This window comes from Coloeus monedula (assembly GCF_965178545.1).
Source record: "Coloeus monedula genome assembly, chromosome: 4".
Taxonomy (NCBI): domain Eukaryota; kingdom Metazoa; phylum Chordata; class Aves; order Passeriformes; family Corvidae; genus Coloeus; species Coloeus monedula.
The window spans coordinates 48,239,762-48,260,777 of NC_138784.1; the positions used below are offsets into that span (position 1 = coordinate 48,239,762).

At 35.8% G+C, this 21,016-nt stretch overlaps 1 protein-coding gene across 9 annotated transcripts in view; it reads right to left on the reverse strand.

The window, feature by feature from the left end:
• Positions 1–1,089: 1,089 nt before the first annotated feature.
• Positions 1,090–21,016, reverse strand: part of NRCAM (neuronal cell adhesion molecule) — a gene marked incomplete at its 3' end in the record, with an annotated part of 57,267 nt that continues 37,340 nt past the window's right edge. For 5 of the 9 annotated variants that reach the window (XM_082280196.1, XM_082280195.1, XM_082280198.1 and 2 more), the window contains 3 exons: positions 13,144–13,275; positions 10,884–10,962; positions 1,090–1,327 (listed from right to left, as the gene is read on the reverse strand). In XM_082280196.1, coding sequence (XP_082136322.1) covers positions 1,090–1,327; positions 10,884–10,962; positions 13,144–13,275 — 449 coding nt within the window. Of the gene's footprint in view, positions 1,328–1,911; positions 1,946–10,883; positions 10,963–13,143; positions 13,276–16,760; positions 16,914–17,960; positions 18,087–21,016 lie in introns of those variants that run through there. The other 4 variants (XM_082280190.1, XM_082280191.1, XM_082280192.1 and 1 more) reach the window with 3 other exon arrangements.

Sequence of the window (21,016 nt, forward strand, 5' to 3'; positions counted from 1 at the left end):
TTCATTTTTAAGTATTCTAAGGCCATGAAAACATGTTGTGCTGTAACTATGTAGAAAGCTTTTTTTTTAAGGATAAAAATCATACTCTTCATTATGTAATTTGAAATATTTTAAATTTTTCATTTTTAGCACAACAGTTTCATAACACTTCTTTTTCATCACATTTTTCCTTTATTTGGCAATGACAATAGTCTGCTAATCACAGTTTACTGCACCAACTGATTTAGTAGTACAGCGCATCATGGAATGCATATTGTATAAAGGCACTGAATGTACTTTGCCCTGTGTTTTCTGGAATATTTTCTCTCATTTTTAAAGTTTTTCTTTTAGTGACTGTACAAATTCCAAAATGCATTGCAATGCGTATCTTTTATGCCCTAAAATCAATTCAATGTGTTTTGATGTAAAAATAGAACACTGTACTGCTGTAATACTTGATAGATTAAAAAGGCTATAAAGTAATAGGAGCTAAGAGCAGATAATAGGGTCTCATTAAGCATCAGCAAATGCAAGTGTCATAGTTAAATCATTTAGCAATTATATACTGTACATACTGTTCCTAACTGTCTTGCAAAAAGACATATGATAGCTAGACATTAAGTCACCAATTTCACAACAATGTCCACAAAGACATTGAAGTTCTATATAATACTACTATAACACTCTGACAATGAGAACGGAATTCATATCCAGGGATTCAGCTGAGGACTGCATAACAAATTGTCAAACCATGTTTTTATAGTGTACACAAGATTATCTGTGAATTGAGTAGGGTCTTTTTTTCCATGCATTATACTGTGTTTTCAACAGGAAACAAAATTACAAGTTGATGTTATTGTTTGTGTCAGTTCCTTTAAAAAAAAAGTAAAAATACCCAAGTTTTGAACAAAATTTGAATTTTCTATTTTGATTCATACTAACATACCACTTACTGTGTCATTATGCTGCGTAATGGTATTGACCTGCATATTCTCATAGCATTAACATCTGGTGGTGAGGAGCTCCGTTACCTGTGTGTTCATAGTATGAGAAGGAGGATGTACAAGTGCTTTAAACAAACTGAAGATACAAGGGGATTGAGTTCTGTGGTTACACAAATGAATTCATGGCATTTACAGGAGAAGGAGCCTCAGAGCTTTCATTTCCTTCTGCAGGTTCTTTCTCTTTTTTACCACTGTATTGTCCAATAAAGGAGCCATCCTCATTGAACTGACCATTTACACCTTCTCCATAGTCAACTAAACTATCATCACTGTCTTCTTTTTTCACAGTTCTGTCTGAAGGTGTCCGGCTTCCTTTTTTTAGAGGTTTATGGTCCTCTGCATCACTGGAGACACAAACAAACAAACATGGAATTAACTGATGTATTATTTATTAAGACAAAATCAGCCGTGCATGCAGAGTTTATGAAAAGCATGTGTGCAGCCCTATAATCCTTTAGTAAACCCACATCACATTGTAGAGACAAATCAATATGATGCAGTTCACATGAAAACATGGTGTAAGAATGGCTTAAACAGAGAATGTCGTCAGCGGAGGAAGGAGGAGTTGTGATTTTTTTTTTTCCCCATCGTGCATCACTTTTCAGTGGTAATACCTGGGCCCTTGGCTTGGAAGTCATTTAGATGCAACTGCAAGCATTAAGAAGTGGGTTGTAAAGTTATAAAAAAATAATTTGTTTGTTCTCCAAAGTAACAAGCTTATGATGTGCTGTGAAGTTAGTCTGTTAAACTTCTTAATTTCTTTGACTCCTTGAAAATGAATGAAGAATGAATTTGGTTAAATGAAATATACTGATTTTCTTTACTAGTATAAAGAAAATAAAAGTGCTGCATTTCAAATAATTTGTTACATAATGCAGGCCAGACTTGCAATTTTCAACCTTACCTTTCAAGAGACCTACATATTCCATTAAAAGGGTGCAGAAGAAACAAATGAAAATAGCCTAAGAAGAAAAGCAAAGTCCATATCCTGATAGTGATCAGTATTTTATCAATAATAAGTTGCTCTTAAAATTGTTACAATATTTACTGTATTACAGGTAAGCAACAATTTAGCTTACAGTAGCTAGAATTGAGGAGTTGAGGACATGCTTATTCTTTTTCATTTCTTATCAGATCCATCTCCCTCCCCTACTCCATGACAATGTTCTGACAACGATGATGGTGATTTGGAGGACAACAGAAAAAGGAAAGGAAGGAAAGGCCAGTAGAAGAGATCTCTGTAGCAAAGTGCTGTGGTCTTTCCTTTGTCAGTGGAAAAGCTGCAGCACCATTAGCATCCTCAAATAAATTTGCAGCTGTGGTAGGCTTGTATTTCATGAAATAGATATAGTTGGGCTCTTTTCAGAACCCTTTACACTGCACTTCAGTTTCAAGATGAAGATTTCAGCAGCAGCTCCAAAGCATTTTGAATTGAAACCCACTATTGCCAGCTGCACTTTTGGGTGCAATTATTTACCTTGTCTTAAACAGAACATGTGACCTTATTTGCATATAGGGTACAAAAAAAGGAAGTGGTTTGGGGTTTTTATTTAGATCCGCAGCTCATGGGAAATATAAAGAAACACATACAAAATATCAAAGAAACAAAATTACATTTTACAATTTCCAGAACACTAGGCTGAATATCGACTCAGCAAATTATTTTAACCCTCTAATTCCTAAAACCAAATATCTTAATTCTTCAAATAATGCATTTTTTTCTCCTAATTAAACCTTTGAACTCCCAGAGAAACCATATATATACAAATATATATATAAAATATACATACATATATATATAACATAGGATGTACAAGGCCACACAGTTCATATAGGTAACCAACAAAAGCCCCGTTGAGAACCTATTGCTAGAAAACCACTACACCCATTTTCCATCAAGCTGTTTCTCCTCATCTCATCATCTTTTTTTTTGTTTTTGAAGACACTAAGTTGTCACATTCTAAAAGAAGGACACCTCTAATATGCATATACTTACAGAAAAAGCATACCAGAGATTTTATCATTCTGCATACACACCAGGAAAAAAGTGGTAGGAATATCTCTCTTATTTACGTGTAAGAAAATCTTCATGCTCAAAGGACACCAAAGCAAAACCTCCGAATGTGACTGTATCAGGCTTGACGTTTTAGTTATTGCTGTGTACAAGGCATGAGGATAAATGTCTGTCATTGATCTGTGCTCATTGGTGCTGCAAACATACAGGCCAGTAACATTTAAAAGACTATACTCCAGAATTTCAAGAATCCAGCAGCAAAGTGAAAATGTTTGTAACACTGTGAACACAAGTGATTACAGAGACATTGCTGAAGAGAGCTGATTTTGGAAGGACTCTGTATTTAAAAGGATGAAGATGGAATTGAGTATTTAATACTCATACACAATGTAGTTTCTCCAATGCCACTATCAGGAGGAATTAAGAGTCATTAAAACAGGCTGTACTAGTCAAATGAAGACCAGGTCCTCCCTTTAAAATTATAACCAGTCCTACTCTCAGTGAAGACCTGCTTTCTGGGTAAGACTGTTAAGGAGAGAACATATGGCATATGGTTTGTTGTTTAATTTTAGGTGAATAACTTCATAATTCCTTACAACATAAGATGCAGAAATGAAAATAAATTAAAATTGCAATTTTATCATATTTCAATTGGTCATGAATCTCTGTGCAAATATTCTAAAGTATGACCCTAGCCAGTGTAATTCACTAGGTTGGAATATACATAAATAAATAATACACAATTACTGTATTAAAAATATCAACATTTTTGTGTTTAATCCTGTGAAAACTTGATTTTCCTTTACAATTTAGAAAAATCTGAGTATGGGAACTTCTGCCTTGTGTTGCTCTTATGGTTTTCTTATTTATATTTTTGCAAACAAAGATTATGTGTAAGACAAACAATGAAGAAATACTTACACGGTTGCATTGTGTATACGATTTTTCTATATTTTAGTCAGGGTATGAATTCTACTATCTCTGTAATTAAAACCAAAAAAACCTGCAGATTTACCCAGGAGTGTATCTGCATGGAGGTGGGCACTGGTGTGAGAGTACAGTCACAGCAGATGCAAACATCAAAGCTGAACCCAGGGATTCCTTCACTTGTTGCACTATATAAGTCTAGAGAGATGTTCCGCCTGGACTCTGGCAGTGGAAAAACAAGTGGGATTATCCAAGGTGCTTTACACTCCTGGTGCAGAAAAAGGACACATATGCCATGGTACCATTTTTTCTGTATCAAACTGGATTTTGACTCATAGACGAACACAATGTTTTGGGTGGAAGAGAAAGAAATTGAGGAAGAAAGAGGAAAAAAACCAACAAATAGGAGAAGGAGAATAAAGTGAACACATCCATGTTTTGTACAGCACTTTTGCTACCTTGGGAGTTCGAAACAGAGAAGGGGCTCTGGTGCTCTGGGGAAATGAATGTGTTATCTGTTGCCAAGAAGCAAACTGCAAAAGCTGCTGAATTGCATTAGGATGAGCTATAGAACACTTTAGGCTGTAGAATATATATTATATTGCCAAAACATGGTAAAGCATAAATTTTGACACTGTACCCACAAGGTTTGCCAAACTTGCTTATAACTGTTGAAAAAAACTATTCCAAAATGCAAACAGGATAAATCTTAGCTTCTTTCAGTTTCTGTTTGTGGTTTTGCTTGCTGACTTTTATACTTACCTAGTGTAATACTCTGATATAAAAAATAAAGTGCAAATTGGGTTGACTAAAGTTACAGTGGGAAACCGAAGAAGTTTTTGAAAAGTGTCATTTATGCAGTGCATATAATTAATAGTCAGAAAACAATACTAGGAGGGAACCAAACATGAGGTGAGAATGGGTATGAATTCTTTATTTAGAGCCATGGAAGTTAAGTATAGTCAAACTTCTACTATTTTTTGCTGTATAAATAAATTCCATACTAGTATCTTTTTAAGGATGAAAATTTCTGAATGAAGACTCATATGTACCAATCATTTTGAGAAGTACTGATGTGTACCACATACACTTCTTTTCTTGCAAGAAAAGTATTTAATATTAAAGCATATTCTAAAGGCATGATTTAAATATTATTCATTAATGATTACTATTATATGAATATATGTTTTTTTTTCTTCTTAGTTTAATGAAACACATCAAACTTGAAGCTAATTATTAAGAGATAAGAAGTAGGAAGGTTACAGTAACATTAGTGCAAATTACAAATTTATTTGTTTAAAAAAAGTAATTCCATTTCACAAGCTTATCAGTTATTGAAAGAAATATGTACCTTGAAATCTCCTTTCTTCTTTCAACTTTTCAATTTTTCTTCCTTAGATATGGGTACACGCAGCAACCAGTCAGAATGGGGAAGACACTTTTACGATGCCTCTGCAGTCCAGCAGGCAACTAGTTCCCAACTAAATTTTGCCACATTCACAGACATGCAAAAAGACTCAATATATGGTTAGCAATATACTACTTTTCCTTATAGCACAGCTGTCAGGTGAAAGGCGACATGAAACAAAGTAGGTAAAGCACTGTGGGCTATGAGACACAGAAAGTGGGTGCAGAAGATGAAAACTGTTGACGGTAAATTCCTTTTCTGTGACCTCACATCAGTAGCCCAGAAATGTTTAAGTAAAAGCAAGTGGGTAAAGCCACAGAAGTACCTTCCACTGTAGCTTCCCTGCACACTCCAGGAGAATCTCTGTCCTTATACCTAACAGATTTCTGCTCACACTCCTAAGTTATTAGGACTGTGCAGGTGACAAATATCTTCCCTGCAAACTTATGAACTTGTATCAATCCAGATTTAAACCATTTTACTATTTCTTATTTAGCTAAGACTTAAGCACACCTATATTAGTCTTCTGAGTAGTTTCTCTTTAACATCTCTGTAATACTCAATCTTCAATCCTGGCAGAAGCTGGAAAAACTGGATGATTAAGCTCTGGCTTTAAAAACCAATGTGTTGAAAAAGTTGTTGTTAATCACACAAGTATTCAAGAATTAAGAATTGTCGAAGAATTTACATGTGTGTAAATTAGAATACAGTAAGATCACTGCCAAATCCAACTGGACTATTCAGTTCTTCAGGAAGTCCATTGAGATAATCTCTTGTGCTGAAAGCAACCAAGTTTAGAATTACAGTGCTGAGGCACAAATCATGGCTAGGTCCCTGTGGAAACACACCTAAGCTGCAAGTTAAGTAACCACAAGAGAAAAAAACTACTGTTGTAGTTACAGACTACATTCTCATTGTTAATCAACCCAGAACAAGAAGGAAGAGTAATATATTATTTAGCAATCCCAGAACTCTCTGCCACAAAGTCTCTCATAGCCTAGAATTTTAGGAAAAATACTCTGTCAAAATATTGAAGAAAAGAGGCAAAATAATTCACCAAAATGTGCAAATATCCTGTGTTACCAAACTAGCAATCCTACTACTGTAGTTGCCTTGTCCTGTTTTATCTTCCTAAGAACATTCTGCAGACTGCTGGTCTTTCATCCTTCCCTTGTACTTGCTTGCTTCCAGTCTTCCTACCCATGAACCCACGGGTCTGTAGCTGTTGTAACCTCTTAATTCCTCTTGATTTAGGGACCAGGAGGAAAATTTAGGCTGATTTATACACATACACTGACCTGAACATACAGCTGTGGTAGTTATTCTGTTTCTTGCAGGTTCTTGGTGTAGACAATGACTGTCCACAGCTTACTGTCTCAGCCTTCTACAACTCAGAAAACCACTGAGAATGCAGTGCAGATTGCTACAGAGGCACTGTTTTCCCTTATCATGTAAAACTGAAGGAATCCATCCAGTCACAGGAACAACTGTCACTGAATCATTCCATGGTTCCTGAAACACTTGCATTTCTTCAAGCATTATTTCCTTCACTAGATCAGTATGGCAGAAAAATCTGATTTTGTCTAGTCCCACAGACCAGCCAGCTTTCCCACAGAAAGTATTCTCTTAGTTGAAGTTGAGGAGTGCAAAACTTCAAACAAATCCAAGCCATCTCAAGACCACTGGGAAGCCCAGAAATGAAATGTGAAAAAACTCTCCCCTAAAATTGAGAGCTATGATTTCTCTAGAATGTCTTAATTTGTCATTAAGATTTAAGTAACTTCATAATTTAAATCTTGAAACAACTAATTTTCTAAGCACTGGGTTTATTTGTCCAGAAATACTGAAACATTTCCATGTCTTTCACTCTTAGCTCCTGAGAAACTAGGAAGCAAGTCTGTGTTCTTAAAAAGTTCCTCTTGATGGTCTGATATCTTTCTGAAAGTGAGATGTCTTTTCATACTTGGCATGAAATGATTGTGAGACCTTATACTTTCCCTTCCCTCCTTTGAACTTTGGAGGAGAACGCAAGGATCTCAGACACTTGTGAGGAGAACAGGAAGAGCTTCCAACAGAGCTCTTTTTTTTCATCTGACGTGAGGAGTGTTTGTGTTCTGAGAAATCCTTCATGATCTGAACTAAGGATTCACCGAACAGCTTGCCCCCTGTGTATGGTAAAGACAGCAGTTTACATTTTAGAGCTTGCGACGAGCTCCAAGGACGCAGCCAGAGAGCTCTCCAGGCGACAGTGAGGCAAGCCACATTCTTAACAGTGAGTCTCAGAGAATCCTCAGCTGCATCATGGATAAAATTAGCTGCAATTTTACACAGCCTGCGTTTCCTCTGCATGGCACCAGATGGGACCCATTTCTTTTTGAATCTCACTCGTTCTTCCTCCAACCATATTAGTAAAGCTTTAGAAGCGTAAGTGCAGTAGATAGATACTCCAAGCTGGGCTGCAACTAGCTTGAAAGATCTTTTAATTGCTTCCTCAATCTTTCTGTCAGTAGGATCTTTAGGGAGAGCATCCATATTATCAGGCACTGACAGTACAGAATCACCAGTAACCAATGCTCTGTCTACCTCAGGCAAGGTCCCCCACAAAGCAGCTTTATCCACTGGAAAAGGATAGAGCTTATGTAGGACTGCTGGGGCTTCATGCTTGGCTTCAGGATTACCCCAAATCCTACAGACAAGATCTTCTACAGCTGAATGGATAGGAAGTGCATTATCTACCTTGCCTTCTTCAGAGGGGATAAGCAGTTCTTCTGAAGTGCATTCAGATTTGGAAGATTTTAGCATTAACACTCTCTTTATGTGTTCAAACAGGTAATTCTGATTCTCCATGTCGAATCTACGCAGAGGATCTGGTCCTTCTGGATCTTCTGTAGGGGACTCAGATGCCATCTCCCCATCTTCAGGGGCTGATTCAACCTCCAAGGCCTTGTCAGCCTCAGGTTTCCTCTTCACAGAAACTGTTTGATCTTTTAAACTGTCCATATGATCAGACTCAGAAGTCTGGGAACTTCTCCCAGATGCTTCTAAAGGAACCAGTGGAACTTCTGCAATTGGTACCCTGGGATGTTTTACTGAATGGGATCTAGCTTGTGCCACAGATGTTATGCTTTGTCTGGCTGCTGTCAAAGCATCCTTTAAGACAGTAGCCAGCTCAGGCAAGATTACAGATTTCATTAGTGAATTCTTTTCATATTCAGAGAAGTGAGTAGTAGTAGTAGGTCTTACCTTCCTGTGGCAGGAGCTCTGAGTGTCTTCTGAATCTGAGCTGCAGTCTGGGGTCTGGCTGCACCAGTGCTGGAGAGAAGAATGCTGCCTTGCCAGTGAGCCACCAATTGAGTTGCAGCTGAGGGGTTGCTGGAAAGGGGATGGCTGTCCTGCCTGAGAATCTGAGCCCTCCTCCGACCCCATTATCTGTTGCTCAGAAGCATGATGTCTAGAGCCATGCCTGTACTTCCATTCGTCTGACCTCTTTTCCTCTTGGCAGAGGGAAGCAGAGACAGAACTAACCCTTGTAAGCTCTGAAGACTGCCTAGCCCTCCTCCTGGTGTAGGAGGTCTCTGATCTGGTGCTGGAGTATTGATCCCCTGACCTTCTGAAGAAGTTGGATTTGTCAGATCTCACAGACTTTGCTTTGGTAAAGACAGGGTCTGCTTCAGGAGAATTGGCACAGCTACCTTTTCTTTTCTTTTCCTTGTCCAGTTTCTTTCCTGTCCAAGCAGACATGGACCTGAAGTGATGAAAAAAGTTCAAAATACTCGAATTCCTAGATCTTTCAAAAGTTACATTTTTTTTCAAGGGAAACCCTATACCCTTTTTCCTCAAAGAAGCACCGCATCATGTGAGGCAGACAAACTGGGAACTGAGTGACTGCAGTGATGCTGGGCTGCAGAGAGGATGGCAAGATATCTTCTGTAATCTGACTGGTTGCTGCTGCTGCCCTGTCTCTAAGAAAAAAAGAGGAAAGCCCAATATAGACTAATTACACAGAAATACATTTTAGAAAGGAGTTTTTGCAGGGTACACAGAATTAACTCTTTCATGTGAACAAGTCTGAAAGCTTGCAATGCATCTGCCCATATTCACCAGACATAAGTGAATAAATGCATTATAAAATAATTTAATAAAGCTCTAGATCATTCTTTAGATTAACTCAAGCCACTTAAATAGGGAGACATAAATTCAAATCTTGCTACAGGTCACACATGAAAGCAGACTTGAATACTTATTCCAGGCCTGAGAAAACATGTATTGAGGTCATATCATTTGAACAATTCTGTACAAAAGTCAGTTTCTGCTGCTGAAAGTTCCAGCAAGAACTGTATCAAGAACGAGTGGAGCAAGTATGCATAAAGCAGTATGCAAACTAGACTTCCCAGGAAAACTTATACAGTACTTTCTTAACTCTGCTCCCAAAGATTGCTTCACACCTCCCCTTTTATCAGTCAAATTTAGGTAATTCATACACACAGCTGTAATAAAATAATATTCTGAACTCATTAACCTAAGAACAGAGTTAAGAGAATTATTAAGAATTATTAAGAATAAACAGAAACTACTCTTTCGCATTCAGAACTGTACATCTTGTCCTGTCAGATCAAGATGTACATTTCCCTTCTATGAAGAAGCTATGGCAACAAAGTAGATCCTTCTTGAAAAAAACTGCTTTTTATATGTACATTTGTAAATGTCAAATCTTTGAAATAATAAAGGACTTCTACACTGCTTTTGACACAGGAACGCACTATAGAGTCTATTATAGCACCCATGTAAAATATAATCATATTGACCTATTTAGAAAATAGTAACATTATTTCTTGTACTAATCAAAAAACAAACTGCTTATTTAGTAAGCTATATTCATAGTTGTTATGCAAATAGATTTGCCAAGGTATGCTTTTGGTAATGCCAGATTTGGCTAGACTGCATTTACTATAAAGGAAGAGAGTCAGGGATAAGAGCTGTGTTGCATGCTTTGAAGCTGCTTGCTATATATCTTGTACTGAAATACATGAAAGGGAGATTTGCTTTCTTGTAGGACACTCCTTCACCTCTGTGTATAACATCACTTCTTTGTTATTGGATTAGATGTTAGTACTGGCAGCCATTTTAAATGCATTTGTTTTCCAGTCAACTTAACACCAGTTTGTCTTTATCAGGCTTTAGTTAGAAATTTTATTTTCAAAAATCATAATGCTCAACATAGTTCCCTAACTGAAAGGACACTGTATCTGGAATTTGAACTATCTGAAAGATGGCTTTGTAAATAAAGATTCCACACGTTGACTTTCAAACACATACAATTGTGTTTTAATCTGCTTTTCCCCTTGAATTAGCAAATGGCTTACACTTAGCTTGGATACTTTTTTTTCTAATGAATGGTGTGGTTGAAATGCTATTTTTAGTTCTACATAACACTGGATACAGAATCTTTGACACGGAAAAAAAAGTTAGTCTTGAATTAATAAGTGTGATACTATATACAGTAGATGTGTGACATGAACAGTGAACATGACAAACCACATAAGCTGCTCACCTGTATTCACCAAATGTTCCATCGTCTTCCTTCATAGGTTGTATTTCTGGATCAGCGTGTGCATCCTCCTTTTCCTTCACTAAAATATTTGAAATAGTAATTTTTATCATGAAACTGCAAGATGAGAAAGTCTCAGACCTTAATTTCTCAAACTGATCACATTTGGCAGGAACATGGTTTGAATAAAACCAATTTTTTTAAATGGGGCCTTAGGCTATTAATTTTTTTTTTTTAAGAAAAAGATCTGTTAATTAGTTATAGAATTTTATTTTTGTTCAAGTAGAAATGACTATGTCATTTTGTATTAGCAGAACTTTTTCTTTCTTTCATTTCTAGCACTAAAGAAATTAGTTCAAAATTTGTTTAAAATCCTACTAAAGTAACTTATTTACTTATATTATTAATACAACTATTTTTTAACCAAATTTGAATAATTTAGTTCTACTTAACCATGCTCTCTATTTCTTCTTGATATTCTTTTCATACTGATTGATAAAACTGAATCAGATTCACTTTTGTTCACTCTCAGTTTGTACATTTTCTGCTTTAATTTCATGTAGTAAGAACCTGGACAATTTAGATTTTTTTTTTCAGTATTAATAATTCTCAAAATACTAGGCATGGTTTGTTAATTTCTTCTTTTCTACAACATGATCAACCCCAACATAAAGGCACATACACTGGAACCTAAATTTAACACAATTGTATCTCTTGCACATTCTGGTTTTAGGCTTAATCCTTTTTCACTGGTGGGAATAAATCCAGGCATATAACTTGTCCCTAGAAAATAATAAATGTAGCACATTGATACAGAAACCCACTAGCACCTGAGGGGTCAGACATTTACAGATTACATATAGTCCTGTAAATTAAGACTGTTGACAGGATAAAATAATATATTTGTGGTTCTTTCCTTTGCCTTTTCATTTCTGTTTTTCTGGCATCTATTCAAATCTTTCCCTTGTCTAGCAGATACAGTTATACAATCCAATACACAATATCTTGTCTTTTACTCTGGTAATTTCCACACTTAATTTGTACATCATTGTACATGCCATTATTTAAGAGGATATGAATCATTCCTGACAGTATTTACTAAGTCCCTAATTGCAATAACACATAACACCTTGAGATATATCAGGCTGCTATAATTTCATACTGAAGTAATTGGTTACTTTCTACAAACCACCGGCAAGCTCACGATGACATGCAAAAATTATCATGAAAAGGAGTTCATAGCTTCGATTTTCATAGATTTCATAACTTCGTGCTTGCCATTTGTCACTACCTGTGGAACAGTACATTTGCAATGACACCAGAAATAAGAAGTCACTGCTATAAACACCAGTTCATACTGATTCTGGAAATCTTACAAACAGTCCACCTTTATACATGTGTGTGCATATGCATAGGTATCTGTGCATAAAAAAATGTATACTTTAAAACTAATAAGTTTTCTTCTGCAGAAGCAGAGAAAAGGACGGAATATCAGGGATCCACAAAGTAATGACAACCTTAGCATCCAACTGCCCTCTACACTTTCACTCAAAAACTCTGTTCCACCCTCTTCTAGATGGTGGTTCACTCCAAGTAAACATTGTGTAGTTCCAATTTTTAAATAAAAAATTATAAAACATACTTGGACATTCCTAGACCTAATACCCAAAAAACTCTTATTCTGTTCACCTCTTCTTAGAAAAAAAAAAAATATAGAAAAAACGCCCAGCCTACATGAAGGATGGTAACTTCAAACTTAGCTGCAAAAATGCAGAAGCTGAAGATGACACAGATTCTGGGAAAGAACTGAAGGTATTGGAAACAATATAACATATGAAGAGATTTGTCCTATGACATGCATTCCCCGAACTTTAAAAAACCAGTGGCTATGGTTTGGACTTTCCGACCAAATAAATTCTAACGTAACTCATGTTAGTGAATTAAACCCATCTGCACTGGACTTCACAAAGTGGAATGTGCACTAGTGGTGATGTTTCAAACAAAGCTCAAACCTCTCTAGAGAGGTCATATAGTGATATGACCCTCTGGGAATGAAGAAGGTCCTGCTCTTATGCTGAAATAGCTTGAAGTTTTCTACCAACAGGCAGATTGCTCCTGTCAGGTCCACCAAATTATAAGACTGATTTGCCATATTCACAGTGTAAATGTAAACCAGCAGCAAATGTAATTTTCCAGTAAACCTGGGATCTGTCTTAATGGGCTACCAACAGATGAATTTTACCATCCTTGTTAAATAGCATACCTGGATACTTGCCACCTTTATTCCTCCTTATGAAGCAAACAATCAGTAAAATCAAGATCAGAAGAGCAACAGCACACATAAGACCAATGAACCATCCTTGAGTAGCGATGTCTACCTGCCGGCTCGCCATTGCTAGAGATAAAAGAAGAAAAATTATGTTTTGCTGCATTTAAATGCTATGCTAATTCAGATAAATAATAGCCAATATACAGTTCATTAAAGAATAACATTCACTGTGAAAAAGAGATAGCATTAAGAAAAACAGTGATTCTGTATTTTGTGAATATTTTCATTTTTCAAAATGTTTCCAAGTACATGTGCACAGAACTTACTTTTCAGTATATAAGAAGTCTGCTAACATTTAAGCTTAGCAACTACTTTGCAAAATCTACGCACATACTACATTGCTTTCCACAAACCTCAAAACTGTTCTCAACCATTTTGCATTAATTAAATGACTGAGATGAAGTTGCAAATTATAATTCACACAAACATGTCAGTTGCATTCTCAAAATGAGCAAAAAGCCAATAATCATTAGCTAATGCATTCCCATCAGTCTGAAATGGGGAAACAGATGGGTCATTTGATGGCCCTAATACTCAATTCCAACTAAAAATCAACAATGAAGCATCCTTTAAAACCTTATTAAGCATCATGCTTTCTTTCTTTCCTCAAACCCATACCTCATCCTACAATTTATCATTATTGCCATGATTTAGCCTTAGTGAGGGCTAAACACAATGCAGTTAGGAAGCCTTTCCTTGGCACTGTTTCCCTCCAAATGCTGACTCCAGCTGGAAGATAATGTAAATAATAAGCAAACTACAGGCACTAATAAGGACAGGAATTATCTCTGTGGTCTAGGATCTGGATCTACTGGGCTCCAACACAGTAGGAGGATTATTCTGATGAAGCGTATTTTCTACTCCACTGTTGGAAACTCACTACAGGCAACTGGACTTAGGATTTGCTGTTGGGAGAAAGTGGGAAGGGTGAGAGGAGTTCGGGATGCATGCTCCAGACAGAAGAAATTATGAAGTAAAGGAAGATGAACATCCATCCAAACCTATCTTATTCATTCTTCAGGTTCTTCTCCAGACCCAAAACCCAAGAGTATGAAGCTCTATGAAGAGCTGCCCAATAGACAGCCCATGTCTCAGTGTTGTTTTCTAGTTAAGGAGTCTGAGACAGGTACTTGGAAAAGCAGCTGACAATGCTCCCACATTCCTGAGGGATTCTATGAAAACACAAAGTACTTCTGATGTCTGGATACAGTACCTCCATACAGAAGACCAATGTGTATTCCACTTTGGAAGTACTAGGCTAAAATGAACTCTTTCTTTAAATGCTTCTTTTTGGTCTTACTGGGCAAAGCTATGACTTGATTTTCATTTAAATAATTCAATGCATTAAAGTGCCTGGTTATTATGGAGATACAATCAGATTTCTCAGCCCTTTTTTATGTTTTCTGATTTTTAGAAACTGACTCTTATATGCACAATAATTTAAACTATTTTTGCATAAGTCTCTCCATGTTATACAAATATATCATTTATATACCTAGATATTTATACTTTTTATGTCACATATAAACATACATAAATACATATAAAAACATTAAAAAGTGGCGATTAAAAAAATTACAAAGGGAATCTTTCTCTGAACTACAAATCAAAATAAAAGGAAACTTTGTTTTCACATTAAGATTAAAAGTATTTTGAGGTTTGCACATCTGCATTCATAATAAGGCATTAAATGTTGTATAATACATACTGTGACAAAATGCAAAAGCACAATTCACATTCAAATGTAGTAAGAAATAGCATTGAGCCAAACAACTCATGCATAAAAATATGCAAGATAGATGGGAAAGAGTAAAGGTGAAAACTTACTTTATGCAGCTTCCTGTATTATCTTACTGCATTTCCAGTAGGAAAGGGTTTCTATATCTCTGTGCATCTTTTAAAATGGCACATTTCCTGCCTATGCTAACCAAATTACTTGCTTCAGGCAGAAAAACCTTGCATCTTGGTGAACCACTAATGCAGGAGTCAATGCAGAACACTGTACTGGGAATGCCCAAAAAGATAAACCCACAGACTGTGAAGATGCTCCATAGGAATACTTGTCAAAGAAAAAATTGTGGGAAAAGCCTCATATATGAAACATCAAAGTTTCATTCCTAATTAAGGACATATTCCAGTGTTTGCCTCTTTGTCCACTCCATCTTTCTGCAGTGTTTAAAAGCTTTGACCTAGGCTGAAGACAGTGTGACATGAGATTTTTCTGTAAGAAATAGGCTGTTTACAATTTCATGCTGAACATTGACACTTTCCATTACCAAGAGGCAGAAAGGAGTGTCTTTAAAGTCCCTTCTCCCTTAGGACTCACCCTGTCATGTTGACTCATGCCCTTAAGTACAGGAATCCTTATCTACTGGCTCAGTATTTTTTATGCAGAAAGATGCTTTTGGGAACGTTTCCATTCAGCTTGTTTTGAATTATATTACAGTCTTGATCTTTGTTTACTGCTCCTTTAGTCTTTGGATGTGTATTTACATAAAATTTTACAGGTAGGCTTTTGTACCACTAGCTGTTTCTGGCTCTGTGTTTAGACCATACATATTTGCCTGGCACTGTTATTCAGCACCAAGTTCTCAAACCTTCCTGCAACATGATAAACTGTGAACAGAAATGGAACAAAACAAAGCAAAAAAAAGGATGATTTTAGAAAGTGCTCACTTTCAAATTGGCATACTGATTATCTACTTTGTTGCCTGATAATTATTACATAATGTTCAAATGTATTTTCATATTTAAATTACTTTCTTACAACATTCTGGAGTTGGTGGGGCCACTGCTATATAACTATGCACTGACCAAAATGGTTGGAATGAGCAGAAGTGGCTAACAAAGACAAAAATCATAACAGCTGATTGAGAACATGCTGATGACATGGCATGGGATGACAACAACATATTCAGCATAACATCAAACAAACTTCCAATAGAACCTTTTCTCTGAGTGAAATTGGCAGGCTTTGCTGATTTGTGCATGAAGAAATAGGACTGTGATATGAACATAAGGAACTTAAACAGCCTTACTGATTCCCAGAATATATGTGTGACATCAAAATCCATATAAAACCAGTATATGGCAGGAAAGGAAAGATTTACAAGTAGGAATGTCTTAACAGTGGTATAAATAGATTATATGAAACATCAAATTGAATCTGCACTTTCTGATTACGCAAATATTTTAGCTCTATAAAAAGAGACGTTGTTTAAGTACAGCCATCTAATTATATTAATTGGAAACATAAGAAATAGGTCATCTTTAGTGCACAGCACACAGATGGAGTGTGAGCAGGGCATATCTTGCCCCTAGTATAAACATCAGTAAAGCAGAGTGAATTGAAAGGATGGAAACATTCATAACCTACATATAAATGTACTGGCATTATTTAGGAGTCTATAAAATAATTTAACATTGCTCTATAAAAAGGAACATGCAAAGATTCTAGCTGCAACATCTCTTGGCTAGAAGCAGGTCAGCATTTCAGCACTTGGTCTACCATGATTCTGACTACGATACAGAATTGGTACAGTGTGCCTCACCTGGACCTGTCTCAAACACATCCTCTGAACTCCTAAAACCAGACAGGCCCTCAGCACCAACCCGGACTTTATATGCTGTTCCTGGTGTTAAACCCTTTAAGACAAAGAAGCTTCGAGAACCATTTACAATTTCTTTTTTCCAATCTTCTTTGCCTATAAAAATTTTAGGAAAACAACATGTTGGAATTTTAATTTTCTCTGTATTACTGAAAATTTCTAGACAGAATACTGACAGTTATTTGACTAAAGTTTGGATCATCTAAGAAAAATAGCTGTTCGCTCAAAAATAATAAAGTTATATAAAATTATGACTAATAAATTGCATGCAATATATTGAAGACGACGTGGTACAGTAATTATGAAACTATTTTAAACATTTGTTCCATTGTACTGAACAAACACAAATTTAATTTATTTTTAAATGCTTCTTGAACTTGTAATTATAAGATACATTAAAATAGATTTTAGTCATTTAATTAAATGACACTTTTGCAGTTTCAATCAATATTTATGTTGGTTAAGAAGTTCTACTTCAAAATCTGAATCTCTCTCATATCTTTTTTCTAGGACAGTATCAGCTATTTCTTTGACCAATATCCAGAAAAATGCATTTCTATTCCAATTTGCAGATTAGTCACCTTTAGTGATAACTTGAGCAGGATGGGGTATTTGAAAAGAAGTATCTTGCTTTTATTAGCTAACTTTGTATTAATTACCAGTATTATGAAAGTTTTAAATCTGGTTTTAGGCAATAAAAGAACACAAATTGATTTCTATTTTATTGTAAGGTTTAATTAAACAAATAATATCTTATTTAATCTTTTTTCTTTCCTGAATCGGGCATAATTTAGGAAAATTCTTATATCCCATTTTAATGCAAGTAATCATATTTTTGCACATGTAATCATTTAATGATAAACAACTTCATGCAAACTACATTTTTAGAAGCTCATGTTCAAAAGAATTTATAAAATAATACAAAGGAACAAAGGTTCATATTCTATCTAAGCATCAAATACCTGCTAAACACTGAAGTTTATTAAAGTCAAAATTATTTGATCTTCCTGATAAAATTAAAAAATAATTCTAGACATTTAAGAGCTATCATTAACACTGGGTCAATTTAAGACCCCATTTACTACAAAAATCTTCAAAAATACATCTCAAACTTTAGCAGAATTTAAAGAAATGACTTCTTACTGCCTGCTACACCATATTCAACATAAAAGTTCGCATGATCTGGTCCCTCATACTCCCAACTGATATTGGCATAGGTCTCAGCAGCAGCTGTTGTAACATTTCTGATCCTTGGATAAAGTGGTTGAACTAAATACACAATAGAAAAACAAAGCAGAATATGCAGTTGTGACTTCATACATTTAAAAAAAATATTAAAAGAAGTTACTATGTTAATTTAGACCATATAGAGGGAAAGTATAGCACATTTGTCATTGGTTCCATTACTGGAAATTAGTGACTAACGTACTGTATTTTGAAACTGAATCCCAAGCAGTTACTACACTATGAAATCAAAAACTAAAGTCTACGTACTCTACTGAGCATGCTCTGTACCATAAAAACTGCCTAATACTTAAAAAGTACCTAACTGCCAAAAGTGTGAAGAACATTATTTCTATTCATCTGGAAGTAAAATGCAGACAGCTGGAAAGTGAGAACATTGTCAGGGTAATGGGAAGTGGTAGGACAGAAGGGAAGTATGAAGGTGGTACGCTCCTCCCTTTATGGCACATGGCACTGAATGGACTGCAAATGCCCCAAGTGCAAGCCCTTATAGGATTTTGGCTCTATTGCATTGATAATGATAAAAAAGGAAGACAATACCCTTATAGAATGTTGGACGGACAGTGTGCATGACTGGGGAGGTTGCAAAAAGGATTTCTGAATATCCTTCACCACCAGAGATAGTAGGAAAGAAAAAATAAAGAGTAAAAACACTTTGCATCAAAAAGTAGCAATTAAATAATACAGTAAAACCTTACCTGTTAAATAAATAACACATGCACATTCTAAGATCATGCAGGATTCAATCAGTTTTACTTGTTAAAATATGAAACAGCTAAGTGATACACGTGTATTTGAAAACAAACTGAAGTATGTATGTACTGGCAGCTTTACTTTCACAGGACATTGCCAAAATCAGCTTTTGTTAATATTATGGACTCATGGCCCCTTTAGACATTGGAACACTACACATCTATTGGAAAGCCAATATCAAAATACTCTGACGTGAAGGACACAAATCACCGGAATGCAAAGAGCTGCCCATTTTAAGGTACTGTGTCTTACTGCTGCCACCCTGCTCAGACAACAGTACTTTTCACAGATAGGAAAAATGCCCACATCTATGAAAAGAAGAGCTTCTCTCTTCAGCATCCTGAAATCAGCCACTTCTGTGCTCATACCTTAGTTCTTTGCTCAGCTTCAGCTGCAGTTATGCTTGCTACAAATGGACATGTATCTCAGTATCTCTGCTTGCCTAATACTAATAAAAAAAATAGATTTTAACAGTTCTAATGCTGTAACAGGGCAGATACAAAGAGGATGCTCCTCAAAGGTATGAAATTAGTTTTAACTGAAAACGCCTCACTTTGCCACTGACTTTTCTATCCTGCTAAAAACATATTCCATTAGAAACAATAAAAATGCTTCCCAGAGGACCATGAAACATCAGAGGTAAAAACCTTCTCTCAGTAAAGAAAAATGATAGAATTCCAATGGCTTCATCTATACAAGAAAATAAAATTAGCAAATCCTGTTATCAAGGCAAGAGGGTCTGCACAGAATTTATCTATCCACTTAAATTATTTTCTTCTTCTAACAGGCTGGGTTTGTCCACATGACCAACTGGAAAAAGTTCAAAGTTCTATGCAAAGAGAAAATGGCTTACTTGGGCCCCTAGAACAGATGAAATAATATGACTACCATTTTTAGAAAACTGTAGTTTCTGAGTATTTTTTAAATACCTAAATTACACAAATTATCAGTTCTCCTGATAATGTATTCTGATTATTACAATGTTTTACAAACTAAATCTTTTAATCCCCATATTTGCATCAAATTTTTCTTCTTAACCCTGTTCCAGTAGTATTCATTCAACAGTTCAATCTGTACTACTCCCCTATGTGATGTCTTTGTAGCTAAGTTGTGCTTATATATAATTTCTTTCACCAACCAAAATCCTAAGGAATATATTGTTTAAATAGTAAAGAATAGATTTATTTCTTGTTAAAACCACCTGAACAATATAATATAGAAAGCACTAGATTAAAAAAAAAAAAAAAAAAAAATCCATCTAGGTCTGTAAGCCACAACAACCACCCTAAGGAATACTAAAGCCAGAGCTGTCTATGGGAAATCTAGCATGTAACCATATACATTATAGTAATGCAAGAGGATTAGATTCTGTTCCCCTGTGCCACTTGGAGGTAGCAAGAGGGAAGAATAGCAGTCTCTAAATTTAGGAGGGTGCAGAGTCTGAGATTGCAGACAGGATGTATAAACTTCCTTCCTGATTTACACATAGGAACAGGTGTTTGTTTCAATAACCATCTCATCACTTTTGCTGTGCCAAGAAGACAAGTGGTTTGTATCTGAAATATGACTTAGTTTCATTAAATTGTATTTTTTCAAAGCCATATTGTCCTGGATTTTGGTCTTCCACAGAAGATGTCTAATTAGCAGCACAACCATATGACTGATATTTGCCACAATATTAAAGACAGAAAAAACTGTTAGCAATAATCTGTTTCGTACTGCTGCAAGCAGATGCCACAGCATTACCCCTAACTTCTCCCTTCTCATGCCTGAGCACTTGGGGATGGAGGAAACTGTCTCATCTACCATGAAAGACTCCTGATGAAAGAGAGCTTCTGTAATACTAAGTAAATTCAGTAATCAGTCTTATCGTGTGGGGTGTTTTTCCATCTCCAAATTCCAGTTTCTGCTCTCATTAAAGAGTTACCTGCTGGATTAAAGTATCCAGTAAAAGTCTTTCTGCTCATATGATTGCATATAACAATCAAGTTGGCTCTGAAAGTTACCTTAATTTCCTTGGTGTCTTGGTTTCTAAATCCTCTCAAGTGACTGATTTATGCTAATATTTATCAGATACACTCATATCTGATTCTTACCAATAGCTGTTTGTACAGATTTACCCACATGTAGTATTTGGTCAGATTTAAATTCGGTGGTTTTTTACCACTGAACACAGTGCACCAGGAAATTTGTTCAGTAGA